General features: G+C 46.6%; 1 protein-coding gene across 2 annotated transcripts in view; it reads left to right on the top strand.

Annotated features, from left to right (window-relative positions):
- The window catches only part of SIDT2 (SID1 transmembrane family member 2), a 91,428-nt gene extending 69,620 nt beyond the window's left edge, over positions 1–21,808 (top strand). For both annotated transcript variants that reach the window (XM_044282260.1, XM_044282259.1), the window contains 13 exons: positions 1,079–1,152; positions 2,653–2,719; positions 2,817–2,890; positions 3,696–3,819; positions 5,363–5,480; positions 5,586–5,722; positions 7,725–7,833; positions 7,926–8,002; positions 15,224–15,270; positions 16,609–16,714; positions 16,794–16,904; positions 18,756–18,869; positions 19,004–21,808. In XM_044282260.1, coding sequence (XP_044138195.1) covers positions 1,079–1,152; positions 2,653–2,719; positions 2,817–2,890; positions 3,696–3,819; positions 5,363–5,480; positions 5,586–5,722; positions 7,725–7,833; positions 7,926–8,002; positions 15,224–15,270; positions 16,609–16,714; positions 16,794–16,904; positions 18,756–18,869; positions 19,004–19,066 — 1,221 coding nt within the window. In that variant the 3' untranslated portion in view covers positions 19,067–21,808. The remainder of the gene's footprint in view (positions 1–1,078; positions 1,153–2,652; positions 2,720–2,816; positions 2,891–3,695; positions 3,820–5,362; positions 5,481–5,585; positions 5,723–7,724; positions 7,834–7,925; positions 8,003–15,223; positions 15,271–16,608; positions 16,715–16,793; positions 16,905–18,755; positions 18,870–19,003) is intronic.
- Positions 21,809–22,158: the final 350 nt, after the last annotated feature.

The following is a 22,158-nucleotide window of genomic DNA, read 5'->3' as shown; positions in this document are numbered from 1 at the left end:
GCTATCGCCTCCACTGTATGGGGACATTGGGGAGGAGCGATCGCTACTGCAATTTCTGAACCCCATACATATTCATTGCTTCTGGGCAGCAGATCGCTGTTCACACAGCAGGATCTGCTGCCCAGAATCAATGAATCTGTATGGGGTATTTCTGTGTATAGCGGAAAACTATTAGATTGGTGGGGGTCCTACCGCTTGCACCCCCACCGATCATGGGAACTGGGGCCATGTACCCCATAGAGCCCTCTGAAATGAACCAAACTGCTGGTCAAGCATGCATGCATGCATTAATTTCTATGGAAGTTCTGGAGACTGCCGAGTACAGCTTGTAGCTGGTGTAGATTTCAGTTTCTGGCGCATGGAAAGCCAGAAGATGTGACCAATTGGCGCATCTTACTCCAGTACACTGGAGTTTTTTTTTTTGTTTTTTTTAGGTCGGCATAGAAAATATAGGCCACTTCAAATTGGTAGTCTATCTGTCAAATGTACGGACTGGTTACTGACCCATTGCCTTGAATTCCTTTTTATTTTTTTATTTTATTATTATTATTATTATAGAAGATTTTGAAATATGGCATACGGTTTCTTCATGGCTACTCGGTATGAAAGTGACTGACCCATCTAAGTGTCCTTTTACAAGGGCAGATCGCTCGTGTCCCCCTCGTCCTTTTACATGGGCGATTTACTTGTATCCTCCTCATCTCATACACTTTATATCAGCATTTCCTCTCTTTGTGCAGCGACATGTGCTTCCGATAAGTGATCACACACAAAAGATGCAAACGTTTGCTAGTTCGATGGCTGATTGATGGACATGGCAGTGGTCATGTATGAACATTCGCTCCACCTGTCATTACCCTGTTTTAAATACCCTTAGTGCATAATATGTTGGAACTGGGAATGTAGTAATTGGCCAGTAATTCCCGTGTATTTGGTTAATCTCAGAAGTGATCACATACAGTAGTAGCGGCACCAGAGTCATCAGATGTCCTGTACGTTCAGCTTCTAGCATTTCATTGTGTTTTCTTAGGCTTAAAGAAAAAGATGTATCCGCTCATATTTGTCATGTATTTTTTAGAAATATTTATGCGTTGCTGATCTGGCAAGAAAAGACAAGCGGGTGATGAGAAAAAAGTACCAGATCTACTTTTGGTGAGGAAATGCTGCATGTACATTTACCTTAATTTCACATACACTTATCGCCTTCTTTAAACGGGTTGTGCAAGAATGAGGGTTTTTTAGTAAAGCGACGCTTTCTTACTGGCCTGCGATGCTCCACAGGACTCCCTCGTTGAAAGCATTTGGTTTGACATCGCCAGCAGCCAATCACAGTCAGTGGTAGTGAGTGGTTCGCCTTACGTCATGACAAATGCTCACGTGACGCAAGAGGATCCGGTCATCTGTCCGTTGATTGGCTGCAGGCGATGTCAAACCGGATGTTTACAGCGAGGGAACCCCGGATAAGAAGCCGGAAGCTCAAAACCACCCCCCCCCCCCCCCCCCCTTCATTCTTACACAACCCTTTTATAGAGTATTCCCACAATGCTGTAATGTATATGTTATAACATAAACCAAATTTTCTGTTAATCTTGATAAAGAAGACCATAATGTGGCGTGTACAGCTCCTATGCAGAACCCCTATAGTCTGATCCTGAAGCCGTACTCCTGCCTATCTGCCCTTTAGTTAATCTGCTGAATGAATGAATCTATTGCATGCCTTACCAGGGTTTCCCCAGGATTTTAATATTGACGGCCTACCAGTCAATGTGGGATTGACAAGGTTCCCTGCAGCTCGCCGATTAGTTGTTCCCAAGCAGCCGGATTGCTGAAACTACACATCTCCACCCATTGTGTAGAGGATGGAGCTGGTTACTGCAGCACTGTTCAAGTACATGAGCGCTACGCTGCAGTAGCCAGCTCTGTCCTCTACACATTGGGTGGATCTGTGTAGTTCCAGCGCTGGAGCTAAGGAAGATCGGACAGAGGAGGGGACAGGGTCATCCCCTGGTAATATTTGCTTACACTCTCATCACGACTGCAGTAGGATTCCCTGTTCCTGCAAGACATTCACCCTCCTCCTGGATTCGCAAGCACAGGGATCAGCAACCTCCTGCACTCCAGCTGTTGCGACGCTACAACTCCCAGAAAGAACACTTGCTTGACTTGAATGGGACATGCTGGGAGTTGTAGTTCCACAGCAGCTGATGTTCTGGAAGATGAGGACCCCTATGCATAGAGGTGGCTGACTGCCAGCTGCTGCCCACGTTTTAGTGCATCATGTAAGTTAACATATGGGGGCCAGTTTTTTTGGTATAGAAAAAGTTGCACATTTTGTCATAGGTGACATTTTGCGTAAAATTTTACCACTTTAGTGATTTCAGACACCTTTGCCACTTTTTTAAAAAAAGTGGGGGGGGGGGAGGCAGACCACTGGCAATGTTTTCTGCACATTGCACTGAAAATCTACTCCAGCTCCTGACCGGAGTCGTTTTTGGTTTTGGAACACGGACAGCGCCTCTTAATGAATTGGTCGGATCATCCGCAATCAGGGTTTTACGAGGACCAGTATCTGAAACACGGTCTTTAGTAAATGACCCCCACAGTCTTTGTACCTATCTTACTCTTGCCTAATTCCTTGTGTCCCATCTGCAGGAACATCTCCACTATTGCGGTTTTCTACGCCCTGCCAGTCGTCCAGCTTGTTATAACTTACCAAACGGTGAGAGAATCGGGACGCCCTTATCTTTATGTATGCCGTCACCTTCCCTTTTATACATCCAGAAATAACGCATTCTTTCTCTGGTCTCTGTTTCTAGGTGGTCAATGTAACAGGGAATCAGGATATTTGCTATTATAACTTCTTGTGCGCTCATCCCCTCGGATCATTGAGGTAACAGCTTGTCTGGGAGGCTGTTGCTTATTCATTTTGAGTGAATATTTGCACAGTTATCAGTCGATGGGAATAGTTTTCTTTGCAATTTTACAAATAATCCAATATTATTCATCTTCTGATCATTTGCTAGTAACCCTATAAATGCCGATATACTCGCATCCCATAAAATATGGTTCCAATCCCATCAAATTGGGACAACGTGGGACATTATTGAACAGCGAAATGAAAGATTGATGGCATGGGGGTTCAGGTCTAGCATCACTGACATCTGTGGGCTGTGTCTAGTATTACAGCTCATCCCCATTTATTTTAAATATGTTAACAGATTGCTAAGTGAAAGGTATCATTACATTCCGCTGAGCTAGTCCTACAAGTCATTGTGCCTGGGTTATCAGTGTTTTTTCTGGTGACAGGTTCCCTTAAGACACGGCCATTTTCTCTTGGTTTTCCTGGCATAGTTCCTCTTCTTTTTTTTTATTTTTTATTTTGTAGTACATGCTAGAGCAAGCTTTAACAAGTTTTTGGTTTGTTATTGCAATCATTTTTGTGTCTTATTTTTCGTGATTTATAAAGAGACAAAGTGCCACCGAACAGATATTTCAGTTTTGTCCCCCTTTTCATTCCGATCAGGGATGTGCAATGTTGGTTCCCCAGGGGCAGGGCTATAAATGATAATTTCCCCTGTAACTGGGCCTGATGTATTAGCCGGGGAAATAAAGCTTCATGTTCAGTAACCCACTACATTATTGTGTGGTACCGTATATGTCTATTTTATGCTTTAATTATTGATGTTTTTTTCCAGTGCTTTTAACAACATTCTCAGCAACCTAGGCTACATCATGTTGGGGTTGCTTTTCCTCATCATTGTGCTACATAGAGAGCTCCATCACAACCACAGCCGCATGTACATTAAGGGGCAGATGGAGGTAAGGAATAACATTAATAACTGGAGAAACTGTTCTGAACAACAACTACTGACAATTAAACCTCTTGGAAAGCCAAGTGACAACCCATGTGTGGGCTGTAGTGGTCCCCTATTGGTTGTCACTGAGTTTTCTTAGAAACCTTAAAAATTAAAGGCTATGTACACCTTTGGGGGCAATTTATTTTTATTATTGCATTGTACTCATTTTGAGCTAAAAATTCATTTTTTTTAAATTGGTCTTTATTAAAAATATGGAGTCCTTTTTTCTGTACAGAGCTGAGATGCTGTAGAACAGGGATGCTCAAACTGCGGCCCTCCAGCTGTTGCAAAACTACAAGTCCCAGCATGCCTGGACAGCCTACAGCTAGTAGGGCATTCTGGGAGTTGTAGTTTTGCAACAGCTGGAGGGCCACAGGTTGAGCATTCCTGCTCTAGAAGCAGCCTCTGGATTTTCTATCTTTTCCGTCAGACTGACTCCTTATCTCTGCTCTCTGACCTTATAAACACTCATTATAGCTCAGCTCTTATCTTACTGATAAGACTGTGGTCTAAATAAGTGTTTATGACCTCTTAGTAATTTAGAGATGAGATTTATTAGATGACGGGCACAAAATTAAAGTACCAGCTAGAAAAACAGTTAACCCTTTGTGACAGAATGGCTCAATATTTTTAATAAAGGCCAATTGCAAATATGATTTTTTGCCAACAATGAGTAACATGCAATCATAAACAAAAATTGCCTCCGAAGGTGTACATAGCCTTTACGAAGTAACATTTTTAGTAAAATTGAAAGGGACAGTTTATTGACCTATATTACCTGTTATATGAGGAAATGCTCTTCCCTTCTAACTACTATATTTGCCATGTAAACTGCTAATCAAAGAGTACCTATCATTTTAAAGGAGTTTTCCATGAGTTCAGTAATGATGGCCTGTTCTCAGGATTGGTAGCAATATCTGATCAGTGGTGGTCGTACTCCTGGCACCTCTGCCAATCAGCTGTTTGAAGAGGCCCTGGCTCAGCTCAGCATTGTGGCTTCTCCACAGCATACCAAGCACAGCACCACAGATTGTATAGTGGCTGTGCTTGGTATTACAGCCCAGGCCCATTCACTTGAATGGACCTGAGCTGTACACAGGCTCTGTGACCAATGAAAGTTACGTCACTGGCCTAGAAATAGGCAGGAGCACTCACCGGAGCTCCACAGGCCTCATCAAACAGCCGATCTGCGGGGTGTCGGGTGTCGGGATTGATAACCCTTTTAACAATCATGTCGTAAGTTTTCATCTTTGGAGTCTGAGTGCTAAGAACCTCGTCTATTACTAAAATGGGGTGCTGTGCCGCTTCATCTCTGTTCATAGAAGTCTCTGATGAGAACCAACAGGAAGGAAGAGTCACAGCACAAAGACCCTTACCAATCAGAAGCTTGATGGTTACTCTTTACGTCTCCCACGGTTTTGCTATATATCTTGGATATAATTTGAAATGGCCTGTCGTCTATTATATACATTTATATCCATATTTCTCATTCTGTTTGTGCTCAGGAATGTGGGATCCCCAAACACTTTGGTCTCTTCTATGCTATGGGCACGGCTCTGATGATGGAAGGTCTGCTCAGTGCATGTTACCACGTGTGTCCAAATTACACCAACTTCCAATTTGGTTAGTATTTATGGTAATCGCTTCTTATTCCTATATTTTCTCTTCCATAAATCAATTTCGTGCTTGTTTTTATGCTCTTGCCTTTGTTGACTTTTTTTTTTATAGATACGTCCTTCATGTATATGATTGCCGGACTGTGCATGTTGAAGTTATATCAGAAGAGACACCCGGATATTAATGCCAGTGCTTACAGTGCCTATGCTTGTCTAGCCATTGTCATTTTCTTCTCCGTCATTGGTGTAGTAAGTGAATTATGTAGAGTTTTATATGGAAACCATTGTCAGCAGAAGTGTATGACATATATGTATCCATTGCCTTAACGCCCGTCTTGCCGGAGTTCCCTCATCTGCACCTTAGTGCAAAAGGGGAAGAGCCCCAGAAAGAGTTTTATAGAAGCGTTGTCCCTGGGTGTAGTCTTTGAATCCTTTTTCCATGTATGTCTGGCTATAAACCTAAGATAGCTGTCAGTTGCACGCTTGTTCGGCCAACAGCTATTCCTTCTGGTCCCCACGTGCACCTGCACCGTGGGCTTGGTCGAGTGTTCATGTGTTCTCAATAGGGAGAGGGGAATAGGCTGCTGCCAGACACCTATGGTAAAGGTTTCTCTCCCTACAGAACAAAAAGATTGAGCGTGTTGATAGCCAACATGCCCGACCTTTCATTTGCTACACCTGCCGTCAAGGGAAAGTGAAGACATCATTGTAAATGGTTGACCCACATACATCTAATGTGTATGGTTTCCTTTACCGTACAGGACGGATGCATTGGGGATTTGCAGCCACGGATTTGTGGACGGCAAATGCATAAACAATACAGTACCAGAAAAGAGGATGAGATTTTAAGAAATCTCATTCATACACAGTGAGAAAAAGTCTGCGGTGTAAATTTTAATTTTAGATCTGCAGCGTGTCAGTTTGTACTGCAGATTTGACCCTTTTAGAGCCATACTTTACTGAGAGAGTAGTGGATGCATGGAATAGCCTTCCTGCAGAAGTGGTAGCTGCAAATACAGTGAAGGAGTTTAAGCATGCATGGGATAGGTATAAGGCCATCCTTCATATAAGATAGGGCCAGGGGCTATCCATAGTATTCAGTATATTGGGCAGACTAGATGGGCCAAATGGTTCTTATCTGCCGACACATTCTATGTTTCTATGGAGAAATCTGTGCTGAATCTACATGTAACATGCAGAATTCACTGTGGGAATGCTGCAGAATCTGCAACAGAAGTTCCTCCCCGTGGCCATCCCGTTGGGCTAGTTTCACATTTACGACACAGCATTCCGTTAGAGGACAGCCTATCGGAGTTGTCCAGTAACTATAAAGGACAGAAACCGCTGCGCGTAGGAGCTGTACCGCATGTGTGAAACTAGCCTTAGACCTCCACAGAATACAGTTAGTTTTCCAGTTATAAAATAGGTATTCTCAGTCTTGGATTGTACGCACACCCTAAAGGTATAGCTACACGTTCATGTATCTGAGGCAGTGTACTACCCAAGCAGAGGCTCCTAATACACTGGGCAATGCACAGTGTCCCCCACACTACTGTGGAGGCCCCGTTCTGGCAATAGAAGGGGATATCACTTCTGGCATTTGACATTTTGTTGCATATCCAAGCGATATCACATAGATGTTGAAATGGGAAAACCCCTTTTAATAGAAAAGATTTATTTATTTTTTTCACATTTTTGTCTATATTTTTTTTGTCTGCAGTCCTATGTCATGGAAAATTTTACAAGCTATTGGTCATCTGCAGTAGTAATCTCCAAGGGAGAACGTCTCTGAGTGATAAAGTAATCTCAGGTTATGACTGCACAGGGAGGGGTTTATCTGCAAGGTAATCCTCCTTGCAATAGTAGGTGGAGGGCTGGAATGACAGACGGGATGACTGTTCAGTTGTTCTCTCTAGATAAACATGCTGGCGTTGATTTTATATAATGTGAGAAGCCCTGACTAGCCACACTGCAGGGATAGCACAGGGGAGGTGTGGGATTGAGTTACCAGCCCTCTCTTCTCCCTGGTCTGACTGATGGTCTGACAGAGACTGCTAAGTGAGACTGTATTGTGCCAAAAGTTTAGACAGAGAGGAACACTCTCAACACAAGCTGGTATGCATGGATTGACTTAAAAAATGTCTAGAAAAAACATTCACCACCAACTAAATGTTTACATATAGATTAATATGTCACACAATCTGATGAGTCTCTTTAGTAACCAATCTTTTTTTATTTATTTTTTCTTCAGGTGTTTGGGAAAGGAAATACCATTTTTTGGATTGTGTTTTCTGTGATTCATATAGTGTTTACGATGCTGCTGAGCACCCAGCTTTATTATGTGGGTCGCTGGAGGTTAGGTAAATGTCACACTGGTTACAGACGACCGGAAATCATTTTACCAATCTTCACTTCAACAGTCATTTTCTGACGCTTTCTGTTCTTCCTCCAGACTCTGGGATCCCGCGCCGCATCCTGCAGGTTCTGTACACCGACTGTGTGAGGCAGTGTAGCCCCCCGATGTATGTGGTGAGTCGTTTCCTACGTCCAGCACCATCTGTTTATGGGCTCTACATATAGGTGTCTTATCATATCATTTCTTTTCTCTCTTCATGTGTATAAATGTATTTTATAGTCTGGGATATGATGGTAAGTGGCCAGGGAATCTTACAAGTGGATGTCTTGAGTAGGTGCCTGTTCTCTTCTACTCCTTTCTACAACACTGCCTTCTATCGGCCAAAATGCCAGGGCGGAAGAGAAACTGGGATTCCTGTAAAAAAAAGGGCTTAAAACATTTGGAAGATTTATATTGAGAAATATGTATCTTTTAGAAAGTCAATTAAAATGTTATATATCATTGTCTAAAGCCTGGGAATGGGAGAAGTGCATTGGCAATTTGATTTCACCATTATTTCCTTTAGTGTTCTTCACTCTTTCCCTATCACTTATTGTCACCAAGTTACTTTGGTATCTTACACTGCCATACTTGCCTCGTTCCTCTAACCCTCCTTTTTCAGCTCCTTTGACGCCTTATCTTTTTTTGATCTGTCCCCCCCCCCCGTATGTGCCCGTGCTGCGGACTACAATTTGCGGTCCACAATGCATTGGCACTGGCCATGTGAATCCCGTATTTCAGCGTGGACCCATTCACTTGAATGGGTCAGGAATCCGCAATATATGACAAAAGATAGCACATGTCCTATTTCTCGTGCTTTTTTCCATTGGGGGACACAGACCATGGGTATAGCTTAGAGGTATTAGTAGGAGGGACACTATGCAAATGAAAGAGCTCCTCCTCCTCGGGCTATACCCCCAGACTCCACCAGGAGGAACTCAGTCTTTGCTTAGTGTCTGGTGAAGGAGGTTGACACTCTCTGATTCTACTCCTTTTTGTTATTTTTATTCTAGATGGGGACACAGGTCGGCATGGCGCCTTCCTGGTCCCCCGTGGAGTGCCCGCCGCCGTCTTTGGGACGTTGCCTGGCTGCCTCCATTTCCCCCCAAGAAGATAAGTGGATCCGGGCTCGACCTGTTAGCTCCGGCATCCCACCAGCTGCTGGGACGCCTGCTGCCTACCCTCCTCCAGAGCACTGTTCTCCTGGATTGGAGTCAGAAGTCTGAAGAGGCGCATCCCTGCTGGTCTGGACATCGAGGGAGCATGCTGAGCAGATAAGTGTTGCCCAATCCCTCCCCCTCCCTCTGTGTCTATTTGTCTGTGGCTACCTGGGTAAACTTGAAGAAGGATCCTGATGGGGCACTTTCTTCATTTTGGCACTGGAGTACTGGCATCTCTTCCCCCTTAAACTGTGGGCTTCAGCGCTTCTCTCGTCGGGCCTTGGCTGCTGCGCTCCCTCAGCGCCCGCCGGCAGGCCGCTCCTCCACGTGGTGTTTGTTTAAATCACGCGCGCGCTTATTTCCGCGCGCGTGCGCTTATTTTTCGCGCTTATTTTCGCGCGTGCGCTTATTTTCGCGCGTGCGCTTATTTCCGCGCATATTTTCGCGCGAGCGCTTATTTTCGCGCATATTTTCGCACGCGCGCGTGTTCGCGCCATAATGACGCGTTCGGGGAGGCGGAGCCTCGGCATGCCGCTCTGACTCTCCTTACACCGGAGACTCTGTTTGCTCATGGCCGTGCAGCTCCTCATCACTCTACTCCGTTTTGTGCCAGGCAAGCTGGTAGCTCAGTGGTACTGCTGCTGCTGCCCCATGTCCAGGCTTTCTGAGTTCAAAGCCCCTTTCAGCCTTCAAAAATTGTTTATATTATTCTAGATGGGGACACAGGTCGGCATGGCGCCTTCCTGGTCCCCCGTGGAATGCCCGCTGCCGTCCTTGGACGCTGCCTGGCTGCCTCCATTGCCCCCCAAAGAAGACAAGTGGATCCGGGCTCGACCTGCAGCTCCGGTATCCCACCAGCTACTGGGTCTCCTGCTGCCACCCTCCACCAGAACACTGCACTCCTGGACAAGGAGTCAGAAGCCTGATGAGGTGCATCCCTGCTGGTCCTGGAGTCGAGGGAGAAGTTCTGCAGGAGCAGATAAGTATTACCTGCATCCCTGCCTTACCCCCCTCCTCCACCCCTCCTCCACGTCCCTGGGGGCCTGCGGTCCCCGCTTGGGCATCTGCCATGTCCAGCGCGGCCGCTAAATTGGTCTTAGTCGCCAAGGCAACCATGTCCTTTAATCCTGTGGCGCTAACGACTCCATCTCTCTCAGTGGTCCCCACAGTGGGTGACTGACTACGAAGAGGCAGCGTGAGCGGCAGCATCCCACCTCGGATGTCTCCGTCTCTCCACCCCCCTCACCTCGCCGGTGGCGCTTGCGGACTGCTCTTCCCCCTCCCTAGGGAGAGTAATCCGAAGGAGAATTATCCGGCTCGGACGAGCCAGGTCCTTTTTGGACTATAGGGCATTTTCAAATCCTGTGACGCCAACCACCTCTCTAAGTGGTTTTCCACAGAAGACGCCCGACTACTAACAGGGAGCGTGAGCAGCAGCATCCCTCCTCGGATGGCTCTGGCTCTCCCCCCCCCCCCCCCCCTCGTCTAGAGGCGCGTTCGGGCGACTCTCCCCTCCCTTAGGGAGCGCAAGTCTGAAGGAGAATTTCCGGCTCTGATTAGGTCATGGAGCGGGACCCCTCGCCTAAGCTCTCCACCAGGGTGGCTGACTTAGTGGTGACTGTCCGAGACACCTTTATTCTCCAAGGGGATTCTCCTCCTTCCACTGGTCAGGAGTTCCCCCTTTTTCCGTCCAGGCAGTCGGAGACTACCATGTTCCCGGTCCATGAGGGATTTTTCCGCGGTCATGTCCAGGGCCTGGGGTGGTCTTAATAAGGTTCTCGACCACCCAGCGCATGAATATACTTTCCTTTCCCTGCTGACGGCGAGGAGAGGTGTCTCCTCCCCCTAAGGTGGATCCTCCGGTGGCCGGATTAGCCAATTATGTGGCCCTTCCTGTCTTAGTCAGTTCCTCTTTCCAGGATGCTGTAGACAGACGCATAGACTCTCTTCCAGGTCCTTTTTTCGCTGGCAGCGCGTCCCTGTGACCTACCTTTCACTCAGCAGGGGTAGCCAGTGCTCTCTCGGTGTGGTTACAACACCACCACCAGGAACTGGCGGTACGAGATGCGGCTACTAACACACTGGAGTTGGTTCTCCAGATGTCTCAGGCTTCTAAGATTCTTTGCGAAGCTTCTAGGGACATTGTTTCCCTCTTTGCCCGCAGGTTGGCCATCTCTGTCACTCAGCGCGAAGAGATTTGATTGAAGGTGTGGGATGCTGACGCCTCCACCAAGCGTTCCCTTGCTAATCTCCCCTTTGGGGTTTCCAGACCTTATGGGGATCAGCTGGACGAGTTCATCTCTGCATGCCTTTTGCCGTTTCTCATCTGGTAGGCCGTCGCCTGCTTCCTCCGCCGGGGGTCTCAGGTCGCCCGCAAAGAGCCCTTCCTTTGCACCAGCCTTCCCGGCACTAGAGGGCCCAGTCAGCCCGCCCTGCTGCTCCTAGGCCTATCACATGTCCCGATTGCGGAATCCCACCATCGATTCCTGCGCTTCGCCATTATGGGTCGACACTGTCAGTTTGTCGCCCTTCCTTCGGGTTGGCGACCACCCCGCGGGTCCTTGCCACGGTCCTGGACCGCTCATGGCGCTTCTTCGTACCAGGGGCATTCCTTTGCTGCCCTATCGGGACGATATCCGGATAGAGGCCCCCCTCTCTACCGCAGACCACGGACAGCGTCCGGATCACTGTTCAGACCCTGGAACGGTTCGGCTGGCTGGTAACTTTCCCAAACTCCTGCCTCTTCCCGTCCCAGAGGCTCTCCTTCCGGAGGGTGATTTTGGACACCTCGGCTGCCTAAGTATTCTACCAGCCTTCAAGTCCTCCCAGGTCCAGGGGGCAGTGTCGCATCTGCTGCGCTCCCCGTGCCTCTCCATTCGGGAATACTTGCAGGTCCTGGGTCTTATGGTAGCCTCTTTCGAGGCCTTCCATATGCCCAGTTTCACACTCGCCTGGCGCAACAGGAGATCCTTTACCTTTCAGCGGGTTCGGGCAGCTCTCCCTTGGTGGCTGTTCCCAAAGAACCTGAGGTCGGGGAGTTCCTTTCTCGCATTCTCCTGGACGATCGCCGCCACCGATGCCAGCATCCTGGGTTGGGGGGGGCGTTTTCCAGTCTCGCACGGTTCAAGGAATTTGGTCGGCGGCAGAGTCTCGCCTTCCAATCAACTTTCTGGAACTGAGGGCGATTTTTTCCGCTCTCTCTCTCCTATTGGACCTCTCTCCTTGCGGGCCTCCCAGTGCGGGTTCAAACGGGCAATGCCGCGGCCGTGGCCTATATCGACCATCAGGGCGGGACCCGCAGCCGGATGGTGATGCAGGAGGTGAAGAGAATTCTGACGTGGGCGGAGACGCACGTTCCGGTGTTGTCAGCAGTTTGCATTCCAGGAGTGGACAACTGGACAGCGGACTTTCTAAGCCACAACACGGTGGATCCAAGCGGGTGGTCTCTGCATCCAGAAGGGTTCGAGGAAATCTGCCACAGATGGGACCGTCCGGATGTGGACTTAATGGCGTCCGGGTTCAACAACAAGATCCCAGTGGTCCTGGCTCGCGCCCGAGATCCGGAGGCGTACGGATGGATGCGCAGGTGTCTCCGTGGCAGGACTTCAGCCTCCTCTGTTTTCCTCTCCTACCAAAGGGTCTACGCCAGTTCGAGGCGGAAGGGACTCCGACCGTTCTCATCACCCCAGAGTGGCCTCGCCGCGCGTGGTTTTTTCGGACGTGGCTCGGTTGCTGGCGGACGCCCCATGGCCTCTTCCCGACGGACAGGACCTACTGTCTCAGGGCCCGTTCTTCCACCGGAATTTGCGGTCTCTTCGTTTACCGGCGTGACTGTTGAAACCGCCATCCTGATAAAGATGGGGTTCTCGGATTCAGTGGTTAGGACCATGATCAGTCCGGGGAAGTCTTCTTCCTCCCGGATTTACTATCGTACCTGGATGGCCTTCCTATCCTTTTTTGAGGGTTCGGGGTTCCCTCCCCTTCGGTTTTCCATCTTGATGGTACTGTCTTTTCTTCAGTCTGGGCTTGTGCAGGGACTGTCGCTTAGTTCCCTGTAAGGTCAGGTTTCGGCGCGGGCCGTCAGAGGTCCCTTGCTCTTAAGGGTCCGGTGGTGACCTTTCTTCGGGGGTGGCGCATTCGGTTCCCCGTATGTTCCCCCTTTGTCTCCTTGGGATCTCAATTTGGTTCTGCGCGCTCTGCAGTCGGCCCCCTTCGAGCCTTTGAGGAGGGTCTCTCTGACTGTTCTCATCTGGACTTCCTTGTGACCATAGCTTCTGATACAGCTACATAGCGTAGTGATTAAAGTTCTGGGCTATTATGCAGTGGCTGTGAGTTCACGTCCCATCACGAGCTTTTAAGTCAGACTGGTGTCGGAGCTGGCCGCTCTTTCCTGTCAGGAGCCTTTCTGGTTTTCCACCAGGATTAAGTTGTGCTCCGTCCAGTCCCCTTCTTTTTGCCCAGGGTGGTCTCTCCCTTCCGCCTTGATGAGGATCTTGTCCTGCCTTCCTTTTGTCCTTCTCCGGCTAACCCCAAGGAATGCACTCTGCATTCCCTGGATGTTGTACGGGTCCTGGAGGTGTGTCTCGCGGCTACTGCTTCCGTCCGCCGTTCTTGGCGCTCTGGATCTGCTTGGCTATTTCCGCGGCTTGTCACGCTTGTGGTGGAGTTCCCCCGGCTAGAATTGCCGTTCTCTCCATTGGGGCGGAGGGGGCTTCCTGGGCAAGACGCAGTCGTGCCTCTGCGTCTCAGCTGTGTACGGCGGCCACCTGGTCGTCCTTGCATACCTTTGCAAATTTTTGTCAGTTGCATTCACTGGCTTCGGCTGATGCGGCTTTGGCCGCAGGGTTTTGCAGGCTGTGGTTCCTGTTTGACCGTTGGGGCGTTCCTCCTGGCGGTGCTGGTATTTTTTCCCACCCCATGGACTGCTTTTGGACGTCCCATGGTCTGTGTCCCCCAATGGAAAAAAGCACGAGAAAAGGAGATTTTTGTGAAACTCACCTGTAAAATCTTTTTCTCGTCTTTTCCATTGGGGGACACAGCTCCCACCCATTATTCCTGTTGCAGGAGGGGTCTTTAGTTCAGTTTTTCTGTTTCTGGTTGGACCTTATGGCTTGGTCCGATGGTTTCCATGATTTTTTCTTGCTCCTTCTCCTACTGCTTGTGCAACGCCTGAGTTCCTCCTGGTGGAGTCTGGGGGTATAGCCCGAGGAGGAGGAGCTCTTTCATTTGCATAGTGTCCCTCCTACTAATACCTCTAAGCTATACCCATGGTCTGTGTCCCCCAATGGAAAAGACGAGAAAAAGATTTTACAGGTGAGTTTCACAAAAATCTCCTTTTTTTGTGGTGCAGAGGCACAGACCATGCCTCTTCTCTGCATCGTATCTTGCGGATGGTGAACCAATTCAAGTTCACATGGCCGGTGCCCCTATATTGCTGAACCGCATGGACAGCCTACGGTCGTGTGAATGGACCTTTACATCCTTCTCCCTATCTCTTTCTCCCTCTCTGCCCTTTACCCCCTTCTCTCTCCCCCTGTTCCTTACATCCTCTTCTCTCTCCCCCTGTTCCTTACATCCTCTTCTCTCTCTCCCTCCCCTTTCTCTCTTCCCTTCTCTCTTTTTCTCTCTCTCTCCCTTACATGCTTCTATCTCACCACCTACCATAACATACCATATTATTTCTTTTTTCTTTACCCTATTCCTTATATCTTCTTTTTCTCCAACTCTACCTTAGGACCTTCTCTTTCACGCCCCCTCTACCTGGCGTCCTCCTCTCTCTATCTCTTCCTCTACCTTATGTCCTTCTCTTTCGCTTCCTCTACATTACATCTTCTCGCTCTCTTGCCCCCTCTACTGTACCATTCATCCTTCTTTTTTGCTCTTTGCCCCCTTTACATGATATCCTTATTTCTTTGTCTTTCGCCAGCTCTATCTTAGGTCCTCGTTCTCACCCCATCTACCTGGCGTCCTCCCCTGTCTCTCATTCTCCCTCTATCTTGCGCCCTCCTCTCTCTCTCTCTCTTTTTCTTCTCTTTCCTCTACCATTATCCTTCTCTCTCTTACCCTCTTCCATCCTTGTCTTTCTTTTACTCTCCCCTTATGTCATTTTTACACTCTCCCCATTCTGCCCCTCTCTTCTCCCTGAATTTTCCCAATTGCATTTACATTACTCTAACATTCATACAATTCTTCCAGGACCGCATGGTGCTACTTGTAATGGCGAACATCATAAACTGGTCTTTGTGAGTATTTGTATTCTACTGGAAAGTATCATTTCTGAGTAAAATAAAAATATAAATGAATGAAAACGTAGGCGCAGGATACACCTTGCATCTTGATGCAGTGGAACTTAAATGGAGGTGGATTATAATAGACTCAGAACTTATATTCTTTTCCATTGTCCCTTCTTGGCTATAATAAAACTGCATTAAAAAAATGAAGTAATGGGGTCGAAATTGTGATATTCTTACCTTAGTACCATTACCGCACCTGCCAGTACTCGCCGCTGCCCAGTTTATCATGTGTACATAGAGCAGATATACTAATCCCGTCTAATGTAAGCTTAGACCAAGCAGTCTTGAAGATGCACAAGATTTGTCACAGTAGATCACACACGGTCTTATTTTAAGCCTTGTCCCCTCTCTGTGTCACACCCTTGTCCTGTAAGCCACAGCCTTTGTCTAGTGAGGCAGAGAAACTGTGGTGCAAAACATGTATGGCGATTTTATATATTTTTTTGGCACAGACTACCGCCAGAATTTTGGCGCCTTCAGCTTAGTAAATCTCAATCAATGACTTGATGTCCATGAGGCATCACATTAAATGACATGAGTCTGAATTAGATGAAATCCAGATTTACATTCCCTCTTAACATTTGTTCAAATTCAAAGATAAGTGCAAAATAGTTAAATGGGTTCTCCAGTTTTATAATACGTTTTTTTTTATTTCTCCAGACTACCCCAAACACCACTTCTTTTTTTTTGCCCAATATATCTGTTTTTTATGTCAACACTTTAGTTGCCCTGTTCTCAGCATCACTGCATCCTGGCAGGATGTTTACAAGCAGAACTTCCTGTTTTCCTCAGCTTCCTGCTGGGTTTTCTAATGAAACCCGGCATGCTTTGCTCTGTAATGTTTCTCAGGGCTACGCCTGCTACACTGTTCCCTCTGTAGTAGTCACATCCCCTACATCTCCCCTCGCCATATTAACTAGGTGGATCAAACCCTGTGAAACATTAGAGAGCAAAGCATGCTGGGTTAGAAGCTGATTAAAATAGGAAGTTCTGCATGTAAGTATCCTGCCAGGATGCACTGATGCTGAGGACTAAAAGTGCTGACATGTCAAACAAGTATATGGGACAGATTAAAAAAAAATCATAATGAAACTGGAGAACCCCTTGAAAGTCCATGACCTGGGACTCCCTCCAATTTCCTGAAAAACATAGTCTCCAGACTATTCAACAAAGGGGGCTCCAGTGACATTGGTGTGAATATTAGGGGGTTAAACAGATTGCATGTTTGTCTTCAGTGATTTTATTGGAGCCATAAGCCAATGATACGTGTCTTCACTGTTTCTCCAGGGCAGCATATGGCCTTATTGTGCGACCAAATGATTTTGCCTCTTACCTTCTCGCCATTGGAATCTGTAACTTGCTGCTTTACTTTGCTTTCTACATCATCATGAAGGTGAGAAATGAAACGTTTTCTGAACTTTTCCCTTTTATCAACCAGAATTACAATGTCTGTTTCCCATCTGTACAATTAGCTTCGCAGTGGAGAACGGATCTTTCCCCTCCCATTGCTTTGTATCGCCTGCACATCTGTGGTCTGGGGATTCGCGCTGTTCTTCTTCTTCCAAGGACTTAGTACCTGGCAGGTAAGGCTGGAAAGAGGGTCTTGTGAAGCTGCCTATACAAACCCCTTAATGACCAGACATTTTATTGTGCGTTAGCGCACAAGTTGTTTTATCGGCCCTAATTTGTTTTTTTTTTGTTGGGCTATCAGAATCATTTTTGTGACACATAACTGCTTATTAGTACATTATGTAGTTTGTTTTGTTTTTTGGAAGATTGTTTTAAATAATGAAATGCATACAGAAATATCACTTTTTTCCCAAATTATAATGTTGCAGGAGCTTTAAAGGGATTTTCCAGGTGTTTTATATGGATGATCTGTCCTCAGGATTGGTCATCAATATCTGATCTTTGGGGGTCAGAATCCAGGCACCTCCACCAATCAACTGCTTAAAGAGTCACACTGCTGCCTCCTCCCAGGCCCTTAATGTCACATGGCTTAGCTGCAGCACAGTCCACGTCCCATTCAAGTGAATGGGCCCCAGCTTTAATTCTAAGTACAGCCGCTGTGCTTGGTAAGCTGTGAGGAGGCTGCAGCATTCACCATGCACCACAGCCTCTGCAAGCAACGATCAGCAGGGGTGCCAAGTGTTGGATCCCTGCTGATCTGATATTGATCTATCCTGAGGATAGGTCATCCGTATTAAACACCCAGAAACCACCTTTAAACCTGTGCCATACATTTACAATGACACGGGTTCAAAGCCCAGCACCACATGATGGACATGGTGGGTGGTTATCAAGTTAAACTCTCTCTCTGATCTGCCTGTTGAGTCTGGCATGCTGATGATCAGCTCGTTCGTACATTTATCAGCACTTTCTGGGTACCTGGCCGCCCTCAGCAGTCTTTCAGTCCCTGTACTATAAACTTCCTGACGGACAGGGTCACATGCGCCGCCACAGCAAGTGACTGTCCTCAGTGGTGATGCTGCTGTGTCACATGCTGCTTGGGGACACATCACTGGCTGCTCAGGCGCACATGAATTTGTCTGTCTGCGAGTTTACAGGATGGGGACTGGAAGAATAGCACCCTGGGGGAACAGGTGAGGATGTATTGGTACTTGGGCTCCAGATTCTAAAATCTGCACAAAGCCGGACAACAACCTCTTTGTCTGAGAACAAGCCGTGCAAGAGAGGATTTTACGTTTCAACACGCTAAAGCGCTCCTTTGTAGTGTAAGTCTGGGCATACTGTGAATGCTTGTTCAGCTAGCAGCTATTCCTCTCATACATATTCATGCTTGACTAGTCGGAGCATGCATATGTACTGTATGGGAAGCAGATTATCTCCCGAGAAGAAAAGGACCAGGCAGTTGAAATCCAACAGCTGGAGCCTTATCTCCAGCAAGATCCACCAGGAAAAAGTGTGGAGGCCCCATTCATAATAGATGGTCATCTGAACCTACCGAGATCGGCCATTATAGATCAGATGTGTATGGCCAGTTTAATTCATCCATTACAGTCCTAGATGGCTAGAGTCCCTGCATATGGAGATCTCCAGACCTCCTGAATGCTGCCCCATCAAACGGCGTCTTGAGCCTTTCGGTACTGTGTTAAAATAAATATTCACTGTTCCTAATCCTGTAATATCCAGCAGAAGTAGTATTTTTCTACACCAGGTGGGGCCCCTGATCAGACATTGTGAAAAACCTCTTCTGTAAGCATGGTACTAGTAGACGTCTTGAGGTAGACGGCTCCTTTTTCACATCTTCTGGGCCACATATAGTATGATGCACGTCACTTCCAATGTAAATGGCCACTTCTCCTACACATAATCTAAGGAATTAAAAATATTCTTGCATATTGCTATTTTAACATCTCATGGCTGTGTGACTTTCGCCTAATAACATCTTTTTTTTAAATATATTTATTCAGAAAACTCCAGCTGAATCTCGGGAGCACAACCGAGATTGTATCTTACTTGGATTCTTTGATGACCATGATATTTGGCATTTCCTCTCCTCCATTGCAATGTTTGGTTCATTTCTTGTAAGTTCTCTTATCCAGAAATGTTATTGGGGGGGGGGGGGGGGGGATTCGCGTGCTATCAATAATCTATGGATCTGAGGTTTCCAAAAAGCAGGCTTACAAAATGGCTCATTTTGGATGTTTCTCTTTCCCAGGTTCTGCTGTGTCTGGACGATGATCTGGATGATGTGCAGAGAGACAAGATTTACGTGTTCTGAAACGTGCCACAATGGACGATACTAGCAAATTGTAGGTCTGAGCTGCCACGGGGTGAGAGAAATGAAACCATCCTGGAGAAAGATTATCCGTCCAGATACCCACCGTCCAGAGACCTATAGCTCAGATAAGGGGATGTGCCACCAATTTATGCTAGGTCATAGAGGCTGCCTTTTTGGTCTAACATTGTACTTTGCACATTGGCCACAGCGTGGCAGTGTGGTGTTTCCTGTTGCCAAAAACTGAGCTTATTCGGAGCCCAGCCTCTTTGCCATTATATGGCTTTATGCTGCAGTGCTGAAATCATGTAGACGGTTGGCCTACTGCTGGTTATCTACAACTGGTGGTAATGATTGTGTGCGTGCAACAGTGGCCGTGGACGGCAGGGACACACCGATCAAGGCCGGTCTTCTTGTTCCCAACTTTTATTTAAGGCATTTGTGTCTCCACTGAGGATAAATCCTATCCGATAGACTTACTAGAAGTACCGCTCCTACTGCTACCAGTCTGGTTCTGTTTGATCATTTGCAGAGGAGACTAGACTCCAGACTCTCACGTGTTCAATGGCCATGTTGGGTCCCTAGATAGAGAATCAGCCACTCTTGTTGCATATCCTTGCAAGTGTCCAATGACCGACGTCCAAATATGTCTCATACTTTACAACATGACGCCTCTAGCCAAGAGTATAAGGCTAGACTACTCCAGGTACTGTGAATGTAGTTCATGTCAGCATTGTGCAGATAGGAGCCCTAAATCTTATTTGTAATGGAGACCCCTTGAAATGTAAGATTTTGAGCAGATGGGGCCAGACGTAGACCACATCTTAATTCATTTCAGGTATAGGGTAATATGTGCCTACTCTTCGTGTTTTTTACATCCCATTGTACACTTAAAGGGATATTCTGATTTTTATCTTTTTAATTACTTTATAGGTGTATACATTTTGCTTACATATCTTTCTTATATCAGGTGTTGACTCCTCTCTGCACAGCAGAATGGTATAGTTCATGAATCAGTCAGTCCTGTGTAATGCATCCATGGTCTAACTGAAACATAGCATCAGCCATGTGACAACCCACTGACATTCAGTAAGCAACAGTGTTACTTGGCATACTGTATATGTGGAGGGTCAGCACACGGGACACTGCCATTGGATAACTACATATAACCTATGGAATCCATTGGGGCAATTACAACAATTATTTTACTGTATTGTGTTAACATGGCTGCCTGTTTCTAGGTGATTTGTACAATGGCTTCCTGTCTCTAGGTGGTGATGTAATGTTAATAAAGTGAACTGTAAAAAAATTACAAGCATGACACATACAGGGAGAACAATGTCAGATGTGCTTCTACACTGACAGACATGAGATGCTGCTGCTGCCAGTAATACTGTATATCTCAATAAACTACTATTCACCTGTTAGATATCTGAACAGTTGACTGAATGCCAGGGGTCACATGACAGACTTGAGGGTCACATGACTGACACCATCTTTAGTCCTATGGATGCATTTTACATGACTAAAACAGGCCCCACACCATTTTTCTTTCTTTAATGAAGAGCCTATTGTGGGTCTGTAAGCAAAATTTTGAATACATATACATTGGAAAACTGTATGACTTCCCGTTCTCTAAACAAAAAAATGTAATCATTAAAATCAGAATACCCCTTTAAGGAGGTTGTGCCAGATTAGAAAAGCAGGCCATCATCCCACAGAGACTCTAATTGTCTGAGCTGCAATGTGATTGACTAATATCTGATGGTATGGTATATCTATATCCGAGAAGTCTACAGCCAGAGATGGAGGAACCTGCAACCTTCACCGACCTCGACTACCAGCGTGGTTATCAGCGATGGTACCCAGGTATATAGGACCTCTCCGCACTCCAGCTATTGTAAAACAACTCCCCGCATCCACTTTTGCTCAGCTGTTCTTAGAACTCCTATAGACATGAATTGAGTATGCTAGGGGTTGTAGTTGCCCAACTGGAGTGCTGGTGGTTGCTGACCCCTGCCCAGGAACAACATCTTTAAATATTCTTTACATAGAGAAATACCTGTACACCACCAAAAAGTAAAAAATAATCACATTCTGTTGCTTTCTTTCTGCTGTGTGAAAGATACTTCCTTGCTTCAGAAATATACTTTAGTTCATTATTTATTTTTTTACCAAAAATTCTCCTCGGCGTTCTCTACAGTTGTGACTTTCTAATGTAAATGATATAAAAAAAAAATACCTGTACTAACTGTAATGGTTTACTGTGCCCGAAAGACACCTGCAAAGGGTTAAGGATCCCTTGAGCTCTGTGTATTGTGCATTACATATTGTACATAGGGGTTCTTATAAAGCCTGGTTCTGGTCAAGGCAGTGCTTGCAGTTTACAGGATGCAGCTGTCCGGATTTGAACATCCATGTAAAGGAATATTCACATGTAGCAGGTTTGTTGCAGAAATGTTGGCAACTGTCCCCTTCTTTTAAATTAGATTTGCTGAAATTCATGAGCATGACTTCAAAACCACCCTGTTCAGACAAAACCATCTGTGTGCTTTATCACAGTGTTTCCCAACCAGTGTGCCTCCAGCTGTTGCAAAACTACAACTCCCAGCATGCCCGGACAGCCAGTTGTAGTTTTGCAACAGCTGCAGGCACACTGGTTGGGAAACACTGTGATAGAGCACACGTTGGAGCTCTATCTTCTAAGACAGGGGTCAGCGATAGCGTTGAGCGAACTTGTGTTTTAAGTTCGGCGTCCAAAGTTTGGGTTATCGAAAATCCCGTTATGGTCCATGATAGCGGAATCGATGACGCGATTCTTCGATAACCTGAACTTTAGACGCCAAACTCAAAACACAAGTTCGCTCAACACTAGTCAGCAACCCTTGGCACTTCAGATGTGGTGAAACTACAATTCCCAGCATGCTCCATTTATTTCTATGAGAGTTCTGAGAAGAGCAAGTATGCATGTTGGGAGTTGTAGTTTCACAACAGCTGGAGTGCCGGAGGTGGCCTAACCCTGCTCTAAGGGTACTTTCACACTTGCGTTGTTTGATTCCGGCAGGCAGTTCCGTTGCCTGAACTGCCTGCCTGAT

Source organism: Bufo gargarizans, chromosome 2 (genome assembly GCF_014858855.1).
Source record: "Bufo gargarizans isolate SCDJY-AF-19 chromosome 2, ASM1485885v1, whole genome shotgun sequence".
In the NCBI taxonomy this organism is placed as follows: domain Eukaryota; kingdom Metazoa; phylum Chordata; class Amphibia; order Anura; family Bufonidae; genus Bufo; species Bufo gargarizans.
This window is presented reverse-complemented; position numbering and strand designations above follow the sequence as displayed.